General features: G+C 50.0%; 1 protein-coding gene across 4 annotated transcripts in view; it reads left to right on the top strand.

The window, feature by feature from the left end:
- ATG16L1 (autophagy related 16 like 1) overlaps window positions 1–20,601 on the top strand; it is a 77,530-nt gene that overhangs the window by 48,804 nt on the left and 8,125 nt on the right. For all 4 annotated transcript variants that reach the window (XM_047870381.1, XM_047870379.1, XM_047870380.1 and 1 more), the window contains exons 3-11: window positions 3,737–3,797; window positions 6,391–6,435; window positions 8,095–8,288; window positions 10,174–10,233; window positions 12,300–12,376; window positions 12,820–12,955; window positions 13,985–14,069; window positions 16,423–16,495; window positions 18,668–18,805. In XM_047870381.1, the coding sequence (XP_047726337.1) occupies window positions 3,737–3,797; window positions 6,391–6,435; window positions 8,095–8,288; window positions 10,174–10,233; window positions 12,300–12,376; window positions 12,820–12,955; window positions 13,985–14,069; window positions 16,423–16,495; window positions 18,668–18,805 (869 nt within the window). The remainder of the gene's footprint in view (window positions 1–3,736; window positions 3,798–6,390; window positions 6,436–8,094; window positions 8,289–10,173; window positions 10,234–12,299; window positions 12,377–12,819; window positions 12,956–13,984; window positions 14,070–16,422; window positions 16,496–18,667; window positions 18,806–20,601) is intronic.

The raw sequence follows: 20,601 nt of genomic DNA, 5'->3' as shown, positions 1-20,601 counted from the left end.
GAATGAGTGAATTGTACAAATACAACTTCTTTTCAGTCTCATCAAGAATTTAGTCCTGAGACCTGTCATTTTCTCCTCATCTCTCGGTCCCCACCCCTTACCCCCCATTTTACTTGGCTGGCCTTGAACCAATGACTTAAATTTTAAACACTATCTTAAAGGGAAGCCTGATGGAAGGTCTACACCACAGCCTCCATGGACGGGGTCTCCTTGCTCCACCTGATGGCTTCTTAGGGGCCAGCAATCTAGCTCGGCACTGTCCAATTCAAGCTGCAAATGTTATTTTAAAGTTTTTAGCAGCCACATTTATAAAAAAGAAGAAACAGATGGAATTGATTTTCATATATACTTTTATTTAACCCGATATAGCCAAAAAACTATCATTTCAACATGCAAATGATATCAAAATTATTGATGACATTTTACATTCACTTTCTAAGTCTTTGAAGTCTGGTATGCATTCTACATTTATAGCACATGTCAGTTTGGGATGATATTCCAAGTGTCCAGGAGTCCCCTGTAACTAGTCGCCACTGCACTGGACAGTGTAGATCTAGATCATTCTTCTAGTTGACTTCTGAGGGGTTCCCGCGGAAGTGGTTGAGAATTTTCCTTTCAAAGGCTCTTGATACAGTTGGATCAGTCCACTCTTTACTCAAGCAGCTTAGACCTGGAGACTGTTTCCGACACTGAGTCTATGTGCAGGACACAGAGAATCATCATCATCGGCCCAAGTAGACGCTTAGCCAGCACATGCAGTTCTGAAATCAGGTGCGCCAGGGACTTCTCAGCGCTCTATTTTCTGTGCTTTGTAAAACTGAACTTTGGATTTTTCCTTCAGGGTTTATCAAATGTTAAGCCTCCCTGGGCCCAAAGGAAACTCTCTGACCCTCATAGTGCAACACAAGAGAAACAGGTTTGCACAGGGCACTCTGCCCTTTCTGCTCCCAGCTGAGGAACTCCACTGTGGGGTGATAGATAATTTGGGGATTCCTCAACCATTTATTCTCCAAACTCTTTCCCACTTGTGTCTTCCCAACTTCTGGCAGAAGAAGAGAGAAACCACTCCTGCTGGGCCATATGTTTTTCCCACTATTTTATTCCTCACACCTAGATAGACATCCTTTGAACTGAGAAATTTAGAATTTTTGTGCGTGTGGGCAAATCTATCAATTAATGTCTCACATATTAGGATTATTCCAATTGCAGGCTCTGTATGGCCCCAGGCAGGGTGCACCAGGAGCCCTGGGCCCATTTCTCTGTGATTCTCTCCACTCTGCCCTCTTCTGTGGTCTTCATCCTCCAGCTGGTGGCAAGATGGCTGCCCTAGCTCCAGCCATCTCATCCTCACTTCCTTCCTGAGAAAGGAAAAGACTGTTGCCTTCCTGGTGTCTCTTCTTAAGAGTGGGAACATATTTTCCCAGTAGCCTCCAGCAGACTTCTGTCATATCTGATTGGTCAAAACTGGCTCACATGCCCACCCTAAACCAATCCTGAGCCAAAGGAATTGGATGATCATCATTGGATCAGGCCAATCAAGAATTATCCTCTGGGGCTGGCCTCCTCTTAGCCTGGGCCCCATGGGGATGGTGAACCCTGAATGCAGTTGGCAACTTCTGTCCAGGAAGAAGGGCACATGGGTCTGTTGGTTGAGCAAACAACATGTCGGCTGCACCTCTGCATTGTTCGGCCCCACTTCCCTACCTGCTCCTGTCCCTTCCCCCACTCCCTTTCCAGTTGCAGCAGAACACATGCCTTTGCTACAATCCAAGGTTCATGCTATTTACACGTACGTCTCTCGGTCCACCTCCTCCTTAGAGTCTTACCATCAGCTTCCCTCTCTACCAGTACTTTGTCTGAACGTAAAAGCAAGGATGGACCTTGTGCATATTTTAAAAACATTTTTTTAATGTTTATTTATTTTTGAAGGAGAGAGACAGAGCATGAGCGGGGGAGGGGCAGAGAGGGAGACACAGAATCTGAAGCAGGCTCCAGGCTCTGAGCTGTCAACGCAGAGCCAGATGTGGGGCTCAGACTCACAAACTATGAGATCATGACCCGGGCCGAAGCCCGATGCTTAGCCGACTGAGCCACTCAGGCGCCCCCGGACCTCAGGTGTATTAAAGACAGCAACCAACAAACTCCCCTTAACCTACCACCTTTCCAGCTCCTCTTCCTCCAAGCTAAAGCTTGAAAAAGAAGAAAACACACTCTCTCCATCTACCTTCTCTCTTCTCTCCTCCCTACCTCAGTCAGCTGCCCAACTGGCTTTCCTCTTGTCCATCCATTCTCCACTTTTATGCCAATGTCATCTCTTCTATAAAATGGGGCTAATTCCTACCTCAGAGAGTAGTTGTGGGGATTCAGTGAAATACTGCAGTCAGTGCTTAGCTTGGCACCTGGGACATGATAAGCACCGAAATGCTATTCAGTCTTTCGTCCTGCTTAAAATGCTTCAACAGCCTTAAGGTTGGAACCATCAGCCTGCATCCCCATTTGGTGGCCCTTCACCTGCAGATGAAACCATTGGTTCCAGAAGCATTCTCTTGGTTCTGGGCTTTGTATACACTAATGTTTGTTTTGTCCAGAAAACATCCTCACACCATCCTTCCCAGCCACCTGACTATGCAGTCCTTCGGGTGTTTCATCAATAATACAAATAACGTAGAAGGCACGGGGATTCACTCCAGAGTATCTGATGTGAGGGAGTAGATCTAGGAGATGATTGAATGCCAACAGAAATTATTTTGGGTGGCTCATGGAAATAAAAATACGAATTTAAGAGGCTTAGGGATGAAAGGGGCTAGGAAGGGTGCGTGAACTCACTCATTGGGGCCCTTAGCAAATGCTGATTAGATCCCTGCAGTGTATCAGACACTGTGGCGGAAACCTGGACGGCTGAAAGGTGAAAGAATTCTTACCATTAAGGCACTCACAACCCTGTGGCTTAGAGCGATGCGCTTTGATGAACACAACCTATGTGCTTCCATAACGGGGGTTGGCAGAGACCTTTGCCACCAGGGGCATGGAAACAGACAGCAAGAGGACCAAAACCATGGTCATTGCCCCCCAACTCCCCACACCCTCTTTCTCAGGGCATGGGTTCAGGTTTCCCCATACAGGAGCTCATCTGGTAGGATTTCAGGGACTATGGAACTCCTCCTGCCTCTTTACTCAGTTCAGAAATTCCTCTAATGAGGAGGGGAAACTGGTTCATTCAACAGCCAGCTGTAAGAGGCTTAAGTGTTGGGAGGAGACTCATGTGCATAAGCATAACTTTCCACGGAAGTATTATCAGTGAATTCAACAAGGTTACCTGGATGATCTCAGACCTGGGATGTCAGATCTGGGTTTCCCAGACCTCCAGGCTCTTGGAAAAGGTGGGAGAATGGGGACCATCCAAGGGGGTGGGAAGAATCCCTTGGAGCAGATTTATGGGGCTGAAGAAAGAGCACACCTTGCCTGCAATCCATAGTCTCTGCCCACAGCCAAGCAGGGAGAGAGTGGGTGATGGGCAAGCTGCAGGGCCAGGCAGCAGCTCAAGACGAATCAAAATGTGCCAGCTGTTGTGGGGCCAGGGGTTTTGCTTGTTTGGTTTTGGTTTTTTTGTTTTGTTGTTGTTTTGGTTTTTTTGTTTTCTTTTGTTTTTTTTTGGTTGTTGCTGATTTTTAACATGAACGCTTTAGTGCTTTAGTGTTCTTTGGCCACTTGGAATCCACATGTGTTCTTCCCACAGGTGACCATCTACCTGGGGAAGAGAGACTATATAGACCATGTTGACCAAATAGAGCCTGTGGGTAAGTTGAGTTTGGAGTAAGATTGTAATTAAAAAAAAAAAATTTTTTTTAAACATTTATTCATTTTTGAAGACAGACAGAGACACATCGTGAGTAGGGGAGGGGCAGAGAGAGAGGAAGACACAGATTCCGAAGCAGGCTCCAGGCTCTGAGCTGTCAGCACAGAGCCCAACACGGGGCTTGAACCCACAAACCGCAAGATCATGACCTGAGCCGAAGTCGGAAGCTCAACTAACAGCCCCCCAGGCGCCCCAAGATTGTAATTTTAATGATGGGTTTCCTTTAAGTCATCAGACAACTGCTAGTTTTGTATTTCTTTCAAGTCAGTTCAAATCAGCTTTGCTAATAATCTAATTGTAGGAATGCAAATTAAAACATGAGGTGCAATGCTGATTGGAAACAATTTCAGAGCGTGGGGGAGACAAAGGACTCATTTCTAGAATATATAAAGAAACTCAACAGTAAGAACAACAAACTCCAATTAGAAAATATGCACAAAGGGGTGCCTGGGTGGCTTAGTCAGTTAAGCATCTGACTCTTGATTTTGGCTCAGGTCCTAATCTCATGGTTCGTGATTTCGAGTCCAGAGTCGGGCTCTGAGCTGACAGGCAGAGCCTGCTTGGGGTTCTCTCTCTCCCTCTCTCTCTGCCTCTCCCCTGCTCGCTCACTCACTCACTCTCTCTCTCTCTCTCAAAAATAAATAATCTTGGGGCGCTTGGGTGGCGCAGTCGGTTAAGCGTCCGACTTCAGCCAGGTCACGATCTCGCGGTCCGTGAGTTCGAGCCCCGCATCGGGCTCTGGGCTGATGGCTCAGAGCCTGGAGCCTGTTTCCGATTCTGTGTCTCCCTCTCTCTCTGCCCCTCCCCCGTTCATGCTCTGTCTCTCTCTGTCCCAAAAATAAATAAACGTTGAAAAAAAAAAATTAAAAAAAAAATAATAATCTTAAAAACAATAGAGTAAAACTCTACATAAAATAAACACACAAAAAACATGAAAAGCAGTTCATCAAAGAAGATGTATGTATGGCAAATAAGAACATGGAAAAATGTTCAGCATCATTAGCCACTAGGGAAATGCAAATTAAAGCACGGTGAGTTGAAATATCATTATACACCTGTCAGGATGGCTAAAATTAAAAATGGCGACCATACCAAATGGTGGTGAGGATACTGGGAACTGGATCACTCATACATCGCTGGCCGGGATGTAAAGTGGAACAGCTCCTCTGGAAAATAGTTTTGGGGTTTCTTTAAAAATTAAACATACACTTACCAGATGACCCAGCAATTGCATTCCGGGCACTCATCCCAGAGAAACAAAAACTCACGTCTACACAAAAACCTGTCCACGATTGTTTATAGCAGCTTTATGTGTGACAGCTCCAAGCTGGAAGGAACCAAAATGTCTCTCAATATGTGAAGAAGGTTAAGCAAGATACTGTACATCCATACCGTGAAATTCTACTGGGCAATGAGAAAGAATGAGCCGCTGATACACGCCACAGCTTATGGATCTCAAGGGCATTGTGCTGAGCGGGAAGAGCCAGTCTCAAAGGCTATATACCGTGTGATTTCACTTATATAACAGTCTAGAGATGGCCAAATTATAGAAATGATAAACTGATGAGTAGTTCCCCGGGGACAGAGGATGGTGGGGGAGGGGATGATCCAAGAGATTGCTCTATGGTGGGGGGAACCTCTTTGTATCGATTGCAGTGGTGGTTACACAAACCTCCACATGAGATAAAATGACTTTAGAACTATACACACACTGTAGCCTGTACCCATGTCAGCTTCCTGGTTTCGATATTGCAGGACGGTTATCTAAGATGTAACCACTGGAAGAAACTGAACGAAGGATACACAGGGACTCTCTGTGCTATCTTTGCAACTTCCTGCGAATCTATAATTATTTCAAGTAAAATAGCTATTTTTAAAAAGACTGTAAAAAAAAAAAAAACAACCCTGGCATTTTTAGGCACTTGAGGATGAGAATGTCCCTCAGCAGAACGTTTTCTGGAAGGTCACTTGGCAATATGTCATCAAAAGCCAAATCCGGTTCTACCATTGATAGATCAAAGATGTATGTAGTAAGGATGGTCCTCACAATACTCATTATAAGGGGGAAAACTGGAAACAACTTAAATGCCCTAACAAGAAGGGGTTAATTAAATAATTTATGGTGCATCCATTCAATGAAGCAATAGCAATGTATAGTCATTAAAATGATTAGTACATTGTGTGTGTGTGTGTGTGTGTGTGTGTAAGAATAGATGTTTGCAATATATAGTTGCATGAGAAAAGCAGTTAACTGAATAGTATATAGAGTGGGATCTCAATTTTTCGGTAAAATCATCCATATAAGTGTATATACGTCTGGAAAAAAAAACCTGTGGCGATATCTTGACAATGGGTATCTCTGAATGGTGGAAATTTGGGTGACTTTGTTTGCTCTTTGCTTAACTCTCCTTTCTGATTCTCCTATACGGAACATGGATTACTGTGTGATTAAAGAACCGCAGGTAAATATATAAAGAAGGCCTCTGGTCTCTTTCATCTTCTCCGCCCTCATTATTCTTTTCCTTTCCGTGTAGATGGTGTCGTGTTGGTGGATCCTGCACTTGTGAAGGGAAAGAAAGGTGAGGCAGGCTTCTTGAACTCTGAGGACCTGGTCTGGTCTGGTCTTGGCTGGCTCTGGGGGCGGAGGGTCGGGGAGTCCGCTGGTGCTCTCTCACACCCATCGCTGCCAGGCCCTGTCGCCCACACTCCCTGGTATAATCTTCAGGACCCTGTCCTGTTCACGTCAGAGCTCATTGTCCTCATTTCCCACATGAAGGTAAAGACCCAAGGGAGTCACTTGTTCAGGGTGGCAGGACAGGTAAATGGTGGACGGAGCGTGGAGAGCAGGTCTGTGGGCTCCATCAGCTCTGTGGTCACCCTGTGCCTTGTGGCTCTCTGCTGGAGGCAAACTCAGGAGGGAAATTGATGGGAAATTGAGCCCTGCTGGAAGGCTCATTTTTTTAAATGCTGACTGTGGTGGTTCTGAACCACAGCATCACAGCATCCCTGAAGAACGTCTGGCAGCTGTGGTGTGTGTGGCAAGTAATTTGGTGCTAATAACAGTTGTGTGAACTAAATTAGGGCAGACCTCAGTTCTCCTTATGATAACGTTACGGAGTCTGTTCCATTATGAATACGCTTTTTAGAGTGGTTGCTACTGGCAACTACAAGGCGTCATTCCCACCCCTGGATGTGACCACGGAAGCACGTCAGAGGTGGGGCCATCAGCACCCAGGGGTCATGGCAGAAATGGGGTTGAAAACCACCCCTTCTGCTGTCTCTGACTTCCTCCTGGGTATCCTGCTTCCCTCTGGCACCAGGAGGATCCTGGTTTGAGCCCTGACAGCCCACACCCTTGGCCGGAGAAGGCCTCCCGTTCTGAGGGAAAGCACTGTCCAGTGAGGGAGGCATAACGCCCGGGCATCTCTGGGCACCTTCTCTTACAAACACTGGATGAGGGACAGGCAAGTGATCATTGGCTCTTCTGAGCTTAGTGGGGAGGACACAGACAAAATCTACAACCGATGACTTCTAGGACTTGGGGGCACCACTTCTGATATGCTTCCTGTTCAAGAATAATGAGCTTTGCATGCTTTTATTTACCCCACTAAAGACTGTTGTAAATAGTCCTCCCTCAAAACGTATAGTTTTTACATAATCCTTTTGGTTCACTGGAGGCACAGATTATATCTGTTTGATTAACCTGAATTTGCAGAAGTTTTGGCTTAGAGAATGCTTGATGGGTTTCTGAGCGATGTGAAAGAAGCTTTTCTGGGATCTGATTTCATCTGTCCTCTTGGTCCATAAGGCCCTGGCCAGCGCCTCTGGCAGGCCCCTGTCTGGCACAGGTCTGTTTTGCTCCCTAGTGCTGTTTCCCTCTGCTTATCACCTTCATTCTCAACTCCATGCAGACATCCTGTCCCCAGAAGCCCAGCGACCTCGCACCTCCTGAGGTCCCTGAGCAGGCGAGTCAAGAGGAGGGGGTGATAGGGTAGAGGACACAGGGGAGCCCGAAGGCAAAATAGGCAGTTCATGGAAGGTGCCTCTGTGTCCTCTGAGATACGCTTTAGAGTAATTAACACAAGCCCCAGGGAAGGTGCCGGATCTGCAGAAACAGGTGGGTGCTGTGGTTCTAGATGCTAATGGGTGGATGTTCGGTGGCTGCCCCACACCCACTCAGCCAGGCAGAGGCGCCACGCCAGTGGGACAAGCCCATCCTCCTCTTGTCTCCCTTCCAGTGTACGTCTCTCTGACCTGCGCCTTCCGGTACGGCCAGGAAGATATCGATGTGATTGGCCTGACCTTCCGCAGGGACCTGTACTTCTCCCAGGTCCAAGTGTTCCCTCCTGTGGGGGCCGTGGGGGCCCCCACAAAGCTTCAGGAGAGCCTGATGAAGAAGCTGGGGGAGAACACATACCCCTTCCTGCTCACGGTGGGTGACTCCTCTCCCTTCTCCCCTCTCCCCTGCCCCAGCTCCTTCACCTTACAGTGCGACCAGGAGCGAAGGAGGAGGGGACAGAGTAATGACTTCACATTTGTGGGCCTTCAAATTGCATCCTTGGAGGAAATTCTAGATTGCACGGGCTGTGATTGTCTTTTTTTAAGTCCTTGAAAATAGCCTCTCAGCCTTTGAAGGCACCATTTCAACCCACGGTTTAAATATTTCCCTTCATCTGACCAGCTAATTACACAGGCATGTTATTCCCTCACTTGCTGATCTATAAAAAGAAAGAAGTGCCCCTCGTTTGGCCTGGACTCGTTCTAGATGTGAAAGGGCTCCCTGCAGGATGGGAGAGCTTACTGAAGTCGGAAGTCGTCCGTAGCCTTGACCGATGTTCAGTGGTCACGGCAGATGAGTGGCTCCACCTCTCCTGGGGCTTTGTCCCACCTGGTGAGACCTGGTGACCCACGGTGCCAGCCTGCGTGCCTCTGAAGACTTGGGCGTGAACTCAGTACAGCCAAAGCAGCTACTGCCATCCCTATGAGCGTGTCTGTGTGTCTCACGATTATCTATTGCTCCAAAGTTACACGGCTCAGCCTCGAAAGGGAAGGGAAATTCTGACACATGCGGCAACACGAACGAACCTTGAAAACATCAGACTAAGTGAAAGAAGCCAGACACAAAAGGACAGACTGTATGATTCCACCGACAGGAAAGGCCTGGAGCAGTCAGATTAATAGAGACAGAACGTAGAATGGCAGGTGCCAGGGAATGGCGGCGGGGGGGGGGGGGGGGGTTGCCGGGAGCGGGGGGAAGAATCAGTGTTGACTGGGTACAGGGTTTCAGTTTGGGACAAGAGGAATGTTCTGGACATGGATGGTGGGGATTATTGCAGAACAAGGTTGGATGAACTTCATGCCAATAAACTATACACTTAAAATGTTTAAATTTTACATTATGCATTTTACCACAACCTTTTTTTTTTTTAATCACTTAAAAAAAAAAGTTTTGTGGTCGTGCATGTCCTCGTGATCTTGTACTGGGAGTTTGAAGTGACGTAACTTTTTTTTTTTTAATGTTTGTTTATTTTTGAGAGAGAGACGGAAACAGAGACAGAGACAGAGAGACAGAGCACGAGCAGGGGAGGGGCAGAGAGAGAGGGAGACACTGAATCCAAAGCGGGCTCCAGGCTCCGAGCTGTCAGCACAGAGCCCGACGTGGGGCTTGAACTTATGAACCGCAAGATCATGACCTGAGCCGAAGTCGGACACTCAAGTGACTGAGCCACTCGGGCGTCCCTGAATTGCCATAACTTTTTAGAGATAACAAACCAGCATGTATCAAGAACCTTTGAAATGTGATTTTGACCTGATGGTTCCCTTTCTAGCAGCATAGCCTCTGGACTTAATTAGAGAAAATTGTGCTAAGGTAGATGAAGAAGGAGGTTTATTGCAGCATTGTTTATCATGGCAAAAAAAAGCAAAGCACCATTTCATGAATGGGGGCGGGCGAAATTAAATGTGGTGTTAACAAAGCCCCAGAAACAGTGGTGCAGAGCTCGCACATAGAAAAATGGTCATAACGCATTCTGAGTAGGGCTAGGGTGGCGATGTGAGCAAAGCAGAGGACAGGACATGTGCATCATTGGCCTCATTTCTGTAGAGCACACATCTGCGTATGTGTTTGTGGGCAAGGGTGCCCATAGGACGCTTGCAAGTTTGTGTCTGTGATGTTATTCTGGGTGACCACGGCGTTTTTGTTTGTTTGGTTTTGTGGTTTTTGCTTGCTCGTCATCATCTTCCAATTTTTGTACATTGAATGCATATTACACGTGGAAGAACCCCCTCTGAACAAAATGATTTGTTTCTTCCCACAGTTTCCTGACTACTTGCCCTGTTCAGTGATGCTGCAGCCTGCTCCACAAGATACGGGGAAGGTTAGTTCAAAAAGAAATGCCATGGATTAATTCATTCCTTCAAAAGACTTTATGTATATATATATATTTTTTTTTTTTGAGAGGGGAGGGACAGAGAGAGAGCGAGGAAGAGACAGTCCCAAGCAGGCTACAGTGCTACCAGCACAGAGCCCAACGTGGGGCTCCATCCTATGAATGGTGAGATCGTGACCAGAGCCGAAATCGAGAGTCGGACGCTTCACCCACTGAGCCACCCAGGTGCCCCTCAAAAGACTTTTAAAAATAGCCATATATTGTGGAAAATTTCAAATAGATACAAAAGTAGAGAGACATTCTAATGAATCTGGCCACTGCACTGCGAGGGGCTGGATGGGTCAAGCATGAGCTCCAAAGGAAGAGAGAAGCAAAGGGGCTGAGTGTGTATGAGGGGGAGTGGCCAGGGGGTTCTAAGTGGTGGGCAGAGGCTCTAAGCCTTGAAGGAGGGTGGTGAGGACAGGAGGTGAGAGTGAAAGGTGCCAGGACCCAGGGATTACAGGCCCTGAAATCGGAGGTGTCATGAGCGAGAGGGCTAGACAGGAGTGAAGTGAAGACCAGAGTGGCGAGGCTGATCCCGGAGTACAGAGGGGCACGGTGACAGACGCCACAATCTGGGCAGGGATTTCCGATGTGGGGATCTTGCCCCACTGGTGGTTTGTGAAATCGGTGCAGTGAACCAGAAGGAGCATTTGAGAAAAATCGAATAGAATGAAATAGGATAAAATGGGGAATCTGCACAAAGCTCAGTGTTACTTCCCGAGCCATTTCACACACGCATGTCTGTTTACTGGGCCACATTATAAACTTTGCTTCTTACCGTGGGGGTGGCCTGAAACATTTGAAAGCCACTGGTCCAGGAAAACCCAGATGGGGGTGGCCAAGATGGAGGAAGACGAGGTCACTAAATCAGAGTGGGGGACCCTGTGCCAACCCAAGTGCTCCCTCTACTCCATCCCAGCAGCAGGGCTGTGGGCGTGAGCTGGGCCCATGGAGGCCCGGGAGGGGAGCGGCTGCACGGCCTCGGGCCTCGGGACCCTAGAGCTGGGGAGACCCTGGAGCTGGAAAGGCAAGAACACCAAGGAGTTTGTCAAATATAAAAAAGAGGGAGACAGAGAGGCTTGAAGCGTTCGGGCAGAAGGAACAGCATGTGTCCAGGGTGGACCAGAGCGAGGGCTTGGCTTGTATAGGCAGCATCTTTAACGAAGTGGGTGCAGGGGGAGCGAGGAGGGACAGAGAGGGCTCGGTCATGCCACTAAGCAGTGCCGGCGTGATGGTGGGTAGTGGTGCCGGTGTGTTCGCGACCTAGATTTCAGACTCGCCACGATTCCACAGCTGTAGAGCCAATGAGGCTGTGGCTGGTATGCCACCATCAACGCAGCTGGCCTCGTGCCCTTTCTCCCTCCGGGCAGTGGGTGAGGGCGGTGCGGCCCCCATGCCCCCCACGAGTGATAATGTGCAGAGACGAGCAGGCTGGGGTGGGGCCCCGTGGGGCTGGGGGCGGAAGGTGTGGGGGACGCTTTTGCTTTACCCACGCAACATACCGTTAGGTAGTTCATTTCAATGTTAGCAGACTTTGCTCCAAATTCCATCTCCAGCTTCTCAGCACAAGTTGGAAGAGCCGCCAGCACCAGACCCCCCGGTCCAGCCTGGCCATTGACCGTGCCCCTCCCTGCCCCCTCCCCCACCCTGGGCCGGGCGTTGGTGGCCGGCATGGGCCGTCGAGGGCCTTCTGTTGCTCCGTGAGCACCTGAGTCTGGCCCCACTGTAGGTAGTGTGACACACACGCAGGGTCACATCTAGAGGGACAACTAAATGGGGGGGTGGACACCATACATGATCACCTTGGGGGCTTGGGGACCACGGTGTGCTTCTCGTGCTGATGTCATTATTTCCTTACACGGCAAATCTCTCCTCACTGGGGCAGCCCCAAAAAGGACATGGCGAAGATAGAAAGAGAAGGTGCCACATAACGTCCCGTGGGCAGTGTGACCCCAGCCCCCAGGAAGGGAGGTGCTGACTCAGGCCTTGTCTCTTCTCTTGCCCCCCTGCAGTGCTGTGGGGTCGACTTTGAGGTCAAAGCATTCGCCAGAGACAGCACGGAGGACGAGGAGGACAAAGTGCCCAGGAAGTAAGAGTGTAGCTGTGGGAGGAGGGGCAGCGCTGGGGGGGGGGGGGTGCAAGGAACTGGGGTAGAAAACCACCCCTCGCTTTGGCTCCGTGAACAGGAGCTCTCCCCACAGGGCTGCGTGGCCAGGCAGTCAGGAAAGACTGTCTACGCACGGGGCGGGTCAGTGGCTGATCATTTGAGGGGTGATGGAGAGGAGTTAGCAACCTCAGGGGTTCACATAAGCCTCTGAAAGACTCCAGATTCACCCTCCCTCCCTCCCTCCCTCCGTTCCTTCCTTCCTTCCTTTCTTTTTAAGTATATTTATTTTGAGAAAGAGAGCGCACATAAGCGAGAGTGGGAGAGGGGCAGAGAGAGAGGGAGAGCTCTGTCAGCAGAGAGCCTGACGCGGGGCTTGAACTCACAACATGTGAAATCATGACCCGAGCCCAAATCTTCATCCGCAGGAGCTCCGTGCGTTTACTGATCCGCAAAGTACAGCACGCGCCCCTGAAGATGGGCCCCCAGCCCCAAGCAGAGGCCGCCTGGCAGTTCTTCATGTCCGACAAGCCCTTGCACCTCGCGGTCTCCCTTGACAAAGAGGTGAGCAGGTGACAAAGAGGTGTGTCCCATGTGGGAGCAGGCCTGGGGGACAGGCCCCGGGCCCCCGTCTGCTGTGAGTGTGTGGCACACGATCTTGTTTCTAGGCACAGTTAAAGCACCAGCATTTGTGAGCAGTTGGCATTTTTCATAATTTGGAATTCATGGAGGTGACCCTTAGAATAGCGTCCTGCTGGCCACATTCCCCTACACCGCCAGTCCCGACCAACTAGGGAAAGGGGTGGTGGTCTCCACATCCCCCTGCCCCAGACTCTTTTTCGCCCCCTCTGCCCCCACGGGCCTCATTTACCAGTGTAGCACCAGTGGGTGCAGCTTTGCAAATGGTTTACTTCCCCTGGGAAATTTAAGTTTCAACATCATGAGGAAGGGGTGACTGAATCATGTGAATGTCATCACTCAAGTATGTCACAGTGGAAAAGGGCGAAGAAGCACCGGCCAAGGCCGTCTCTGGTCCTCTGGTTGCCAAGAGCTGGGCACACACATGGGCAAAAGCTCAACATACTGCGTGGTGTGTGTGTGTGTGTGTGTGTGTGCGTGTGTGTGCACGCGCATTCCCGTGTGTGCGCATGTATGTCCGGGTGTGCCCACCTGGGCCTAGATCATGTGGGGAGCACTGCGGACGGGAGTTCGGCTACTGGGCTCCCAGTGATTCCCAGTCACTGCACTCATCCTGCCCCAAAATGGCCTTATAATTCCGCTCAGGACCCCCATGGCCACCTCTGCCGTGACCCTCAGACCCTCTGCACTGGGTGTTCCAGGCGGGAATACCCTCGCTCCCCTCCACGTTGGTCACCATAGTCTTCCTCAGTTTATGCCACACGCAAGGCAGGCTGTGTTCTGGACTGTCACCAAAGGAAACATGTTGCTGTCACTTTATCTTCCTTGAAAGTGTGGGAACTCAGTCACTTTTACACTAGTTAAAGGGTTGAGATAAACCTAGAAAAAGCCATGAGATTAAAGATACCACCACCCTCTGTTCCTTTTTTCTGACTTGTCTGCTGACTTTTACAGATCTATTTCCATGGGGAATCCATTACTGTGACCATTACTGTGACCAACAACACAGACAAGACAGTGAAGAAGATTAAAGCATTAGGTAGGACCCTCTTCTCAAAACGGGAGGGTAGTGTCTTCTAGAACTTCTCAGTCTGGTCCTATTTCCCAAGGGTCTCTCCTCTGGTTGGATAAGGACTTCCTGGGTCTTTGGAACTGCCTGTTTATCTATGTTGTCATGGACAGCAGGGACTTGCTGGAGGCGAGACCTTCAGCATCACCTCCTGAAACCTTGTGTCTGCTTTAGGGCTGTCTTTTGTCTTGAAACAACGTCCCTGACAGGCCATCTTCCATTTTTCCATGCCATGCCTTCCTGGAGGAGCCCCTTGCCAGATCTCCGGGGAAGGCATGGAGTTTTCTCTCTCAGATCAGAAGGAATTTTTGTTGGTAGATACCGCACAGTGCAGTGGGCAAAGCACTAGACTGACAGCCAGAGGCCTGATTTGTGGTCTCAAGCCGTGTGAGTCCTCTCTGAATCCCAGCTGCGATCCACGGCCCTGATTCCCGGTCTACCTGCCTGGATTTCATGAGGCTGCAGGGACCGGTCACACTGGAGGTGCTTTGTGAACGGCAAAGCCCTACCGTCTCTGCTGCTGTGGCAACAGCACGAGGTGATGACCACGCCTGGCCTCATGCTACCAGCAGGGCGCCTCCTGCCTGCTGTTCTACACATCTCTTCAGCTCAGAGGGCATTAAAGTGCAGGGGATGGTCTGATGTCATGGTCTTACGGGGGCTACGTAAAAAAGACACAGCAGAATGGCCAGGGAGGGTGACCTGTAAGCTCACTGCTAACTCAAACCCCCAGTGACTAAGTTAGACGCAGAGTGTGGATTTTCAATGCTAAATGGGGCGAGTTCTAGGAAAATCAGGATGGTTGATCGCTCGTGTCATACATACACCACTTTCCTCTGTGTTTGTGTGTCCCTCATCAGTAAGGAGGTTCAGGAGTTTTGATGAACGCATACTAAGGAATTATAGAGTTTTCCTGATATGAATATGAATGCTCACAGCTTTGTTTTATGTTGGTTATTTCGTCTGCATTTAGTCTTTGTGGGACCTGGGGTTATTTAGCATCTGTTGTGTGTAGTATCCAACATAGTGTTCCACAAAGCAGCAGGATTGAGAAAGTATCATTTGATCCTTTATTTTTTGTTTTGTTTTTTTAATTTATTTTTTATTTTTTAAGTTTATTTATTTATTTTGAGAGTGAAAGAGAGCATGGGTGAGTGGGGGGAGGGCACAGGTAGAGGGGGAGAGAGAGAATCCCAAGCAAGCTCCGTGCTAACAGTACAGAGCCCGACACGGACCTCGAACTCATGAACAGTGAGATCATGACGTGAGCCGAAATCGAGTTGGATGCTTAACAGACTGAGTCACTCAGGCAGCCCCATATCACTTGATACTTTGATTTTAAATTGTTTCTCAAAGTTTTATGGATTCTAATATCGAAGCCATTAATTTTTGAAAGAAGGTTGAATTTTCTGAAGCAAGATGTTAGTAGCTTTAAAACATTTTTTTCATGTGTTTTTTTTTTTTTTAATTTTTTTATTTTGAGAGAGAGAGCAGGACAGTGGCAGAGAGAGAGAGAGGGAGAGACAGAATCCTAAACAGGCTCTCCACTGTCAGCGAAGAGCCCGATGCAGGGCTCAATCTCACAAACTGTGAGATCATGACCTGAGCCCAAATCAAGAGCCGGACGCTTAACCAACTGAGCCACCCGGGGGCCCCTTTAGTAGCTTTTTATATGCTGGGTACTGTGCTGAGTGCTTCACGCAAATTGTTTCTTTTAATCCTCAAATTTGGTTTTAACAGAGATTAAAAATTATCTTTTTGATCATCACAACCACCATGTAAGTTAGATACAATTATCTCCCCCATTTTGCTGATGGGGAAATTGAGGCTTAGACGAGCTAAGTAACTCACCCTGCGGCTCATGGCTAAGCTGGGATTTGAGCCCAAGTAGTCTGGCTCCAGAGCCTACCTTCCTGTCAGTCTTATGCTGCCGGCAGGTGGTTTCTAGCTTGAACAACTAGAAGGAGGTGCTCATTAAATAAGATAGTGTTGGAAAAAGGTGGGTCTGGAGACAGAGCAATTGGTGAGTTCCGGAACACTTGGAAGGATACCCAGGGGTATGCTGTGGGCTCTGCAGAGAGGGGTCTCCCAAGAGGTGCCATTTGAGGGAGGCTGGCCCATGGCTGGGAGCTGCCACAGAGCAGGTGATTGGTGAACAGAAGTGTCCTGAGCACAGAACCCAGAAACCTCAGCCTTAAAGCCAAGCTTGAGAAGTACAGTCCAAGAGCCACTGGAGAGGGAGACCAACCGTGTCCCCTGCAGGCTCCGTGCACATGTGCGGAGGACCCCACGTCGAATCACCACCCCTGTCCCTCCTTTGCAGTGGAACAAGTGGCCAACGTGGTTCTCTACTCGAGTGATTATTACACCAAGCCGGTTGCCGAGGAGGAAACACAGTGAGTCGCTTGTTGGGTTTCTACTTCCTGGACAGCTCAGGCTTCTTTGTCAAGTTCCCCTTTCATTCACGCTGAAGAGGGAAGTAGGATGCTTCGCTTCCTTCCTTTTTTCTCACTTCAAGGGCTGCAAAGAAAGTTAGCATCTCAGTTCCATTCTCACTCACAAGAGTTCTGCGAGATCTCGCTCACAAGGGATGATGGAAAGGAGAGGAATAAAGATCCAAATGTCCAAGTGGGAAGAGGTGGGACTTTCTGTTGATCCTTGGAATACGTTGGTAGGAATTTGATCCTATTTCTGCCCCCAGAGCAGATAAGCAAATGATCTCTCAGCTCAAGCGAAGGTTCTCTGTGTTTTGATCTTCGACTCAATTTGAAAATGTGGTACCAGTGACAGCCGGTTCCAATGATAGATCAGTTCTGAGCCCGGCATCGTGAATCATTTCTCTCCCTTCATTAGAATCAGAAACGGATGAGAGTCCTGTGATGGCGTCTTCACGCTGGAGCGAGAGACCCGCCCGGTTTTGCTCCCCGCTTTTCATTCCCACACAGGCCACTGGGGTGACGCCTCCCCCAGAGCGTGTCGCTTGGGCGGGCCTGTTCCTCTTTGTCTTGCTGGTGTGTCTAAGCACCGTTGTATGCAAAAAATATTACCAGAGTTACAGGAAGGGGACTGGTGAGGAAAGACAGACTGATTCAGCAAGAGAACATGACGTCAAGTTTAAAAGACAACTTTGGAATAAACTATTCCTCAAAGCAGATCTGGCCTCAGGTTTAAATATAGATCCAGAGGGGAGGGAGGAGGAAAGAGCTGTACGTCACCAGCTGCTCCCTTGGTGCTGGGCTGGCGGGGCCTGTTCTCCCTTGCAGGTGCGTCCTCGTACATCCTCGAGTCCCGGAGTCTCCCGGGCTCACCTTTGGCACATGCTCAATGATGAGAGGAGAAAATGGCCCCTGGCCGAGTTTTTCTCTCAGAGAGCCCATTATCTGGTCTTCTTCTCAGCAATTCGGTGCATTTTGGAGCAAATGATTCCCAGGAAACTGGCCATCATTCTAGCCCCCGCCCCCCCCCCCCCCCCACCAAGGGTGGGAGGCAGGGAGACTGAAAAACCTGGGTCGGATGGTGCCCACGGGTCTCTGACTAGAAGCCACTCAGAAGGCTGTAGAGCCTGAGTCACTGTCCCTGAACCCTGGGGCACCCAGGACCCTGGGGGCCGACTCCTGGGTTGTGTTTTCGGGGCCCCTCTCTGCCTTCTCCTGGCTGGGTACAAGGATGGAGGGTGTGCCAGGAGCACTGACACAGGCTGCGGGCTGGCGGGGCCCTGCGGCCGCGGGGCCCTGTGGCCGTGTGACCGCTCTTGGGCATAGGCCTGGTGTGCGCTATGCGGGTGAATGGCAGAGCCAATCCTGCAGCCTCAGTTCCACATTCTCGCTCCATGAGCCAGGGATGCTCCAGACCCCTTGCTGCTGTGTCCCCAGCTCCATCCCCGACCTGCAGACCCACGGTTTGTCATGGGCTCCCTGTGTCTGTCAGATGCTGAGAAACTCACCACCCGGCCAGTGACAGGGAAGCTCTGGGAGAGACAGAGCACGTGTGCCTCGAATCCAAACCAGTCCCGTCTGTGGGGCTCACAGAGGGCGGCACCGCACCCTCCTCAGCGATCCATTGCCCTGGACACGTGCCACACCTCCTGGTGTGGTCCCTGACCCTTGTGCTAGTCAGTCTCATTTAACCCCACAAAATACTCCAGAAATTCAGCGACTCAGAACAGGATGAGGAAGGAATGTCCCAATGTTGCTGGCGGCCTTTTTTTTTTTTTAATGTTTATTTATTTTTGAGAGAGAGAGAGACAGAGCGCAAGCAGGGAAGGGGCAGTGAGAGGGAGACACAATCCAAAGCAGGCTCCAGGCTCTGAGCTGTCAGCGCAGAGCCCGACATGGGCCCGAACTCAGGGACCGCGAGATCACGACCTGAGCCGAAGTCGGACGCTTAGCCGACTGAGCCACCCAGGCGCCCCAACTGCTAGCCCATTTTGAGCTGCCATAATGCTTGTCGGAAAGCAAGTGCTCAGATACCTGCACCGTCTTCCCTGTGGGTTGCAGGGAACTTGGATCCGATGGTTGCTTCATGACCAGAAGAACAGTTGGCCAAATATCCTGTCTTTCTTCCTGCAGAGAGAAAGTGCTACCAAACAGCACTCTGACCACGAGACTGACACTGTTGCCCTTGCTGGCCAACAACCGTGAGAGAAGGGGGATCGCCCTGGATGGGAAGATCAAGCACGAGGACACGAACCTGGCATCCAGCACCATGTGAGTCCCTGTAGCTCAGGAGACGGGCCCCTGGGACTCAGCGCAGGGGTGGTGCCCGTCTGCCTCCCTCCTCATCTCACCCCCTGGTCTCACGGGCCCACGTGTGGCATGATGGCTGTCCAGCTCCACTGCGTCCAGTCTGGGCCACCCTGGGCAGATTACGCGAGCTGAGAACCTCAGTTTTCCTGTCTGTGCGGTGGGGGGGGTGCTGCCTTTCCTCCTGGAGAGGTTTAGGATGATTATGGGAGACAATCCATGGACAGTGTGGTGCTTGGGACGCAGTGAGCGTTCCAGAAATGTCAGCCGTTCCCTTCTGAAAGTATCACTGGCTAGTGTGGCGCCCTTCGCATATAATCAACTTCGTAATGCAGTTGGCCGCACGAATGACGGAAATGTCATTTATTCATTTCTACCGGAAAAGGTAAAGAACAGGAAGTACTGGTAGCTACAGATGTCAATTAAATTTAAATGAAGTTCACTGATCTGCTGACCCCAACTCAAAGAACCGCTGGCTGCATTCAGCCAGCGGATCTAGCAAAACCGAGAGTGAGGCCTCAAGGTCAACTCTCCACTGCCACTTCTGGCCATCTTTGGAGGCTTCCACTCCCGGAGCATGTCTGTTGGGGAGCCCTGAGTGTTTGGGCGGAGCCGCGGCCCAGGCTCAAGGCCCACCGGCTGCCGTCCCCCGTGTGGCGTGCTGGGGCTCCCTCCATGGCCCCAGCAGGCTGCCTCCAAGGTGATGCCGTCGGGCAGAGGATCGCCTGTTTGACCTCCATGACCCCATAGCTCAGTAGCACACGTTCTCTGAGACAACAGTGGGTCAGCAGACATTTGGCAGAAAGCAGCATCACAGGAGTCAAAGGATTTTCTGAGGGTACTTTGCCGAGTTGATATGTTGGAATCTCAGGCGCTTTGGTGAAGGTCTAGGAGACTGACGCTAGGTCAACTTATTCCAGGGTGTGTGATCACCACATCGGCAATGGCACGCCGCCTTTGTGAAAATGTTTTAGGGTTCATGGGCTATTTCACAAACATGTAATTCGTCCACACTTTTGTGTGGAAGGTGAGTTTATACTCATTTTTTGAATAAGGAAATTGAAGTTCAGCCAGAAGGGAGCAGCTTGACTAAGGTCACCTGGTCAGTTGATGACACAGCAAAGTCCACCCCTAAACCTGAGTCCTTTACTTAACCCCCACCTTCAGGGCTGTCTTCCAGGGCTCTGGAAAGCGACAACCACAGCAGAACCCAGATTAACCAATCTGTGTGTGTGTGTGTGTGTGTGTGTGTGCGCGTGTGTGTGTGAGAGAGAGAGAGAGAGAGAGACAGACAGACAGACAGACAGACAGACACAGGGAGAGACAGACACAGAGATAGAGATAGAGAGACTAGGGGGGAGCCGACAGCCTAACGCATTCAAGGAAAATGGCAGGGGAGAGAGTCTGCAGGATATTCTCAGGCATGAGACGAAGCACATTCTCTTCCCCAGCTATTTGACCCCATTCAGTACAAGTTAGAGAGTCAGTCCTGGCAACGGGGTAGGGTCTCAGGCTTGTATCCCTTTTTGCCCCCTTTGGTGGCAACCTCTCTCTATTGAGTGACCACATCCATGGTTCCAGACAAAGGCATTTGCCCTCTGCAAGGAGCTCCAGGCACTAATGAGCCGATGGAGTCTTCAGGGGGCATCACAGCTCTGGGAGCAACGTCCAAGGTGCATCCCATCCCGTGAGACGGATCCCTGGGCTGGGGTCTTTGGGCCCAGAACGTGCCCTGCACTCTCTCAGACCCTTCTCACACC

This window comes from Prionailurus viverrinus, chromosome C1, assembly GCF_022837055.1.
Source record: "Prionailurus viverrinus isolate Anna chromosome C1, UM_Priviv_1.0, whole genome shotgun sequence".
Lineage (NCBI taxonomy): Eukaryota > Metazoa > Chordata > Mammalia > Carnivora > Felidae > Prionailurus > Prionailurus viverrinus.
This window is presented reverse-complemented; position numbering and strand designations above follow the sequence as displayed.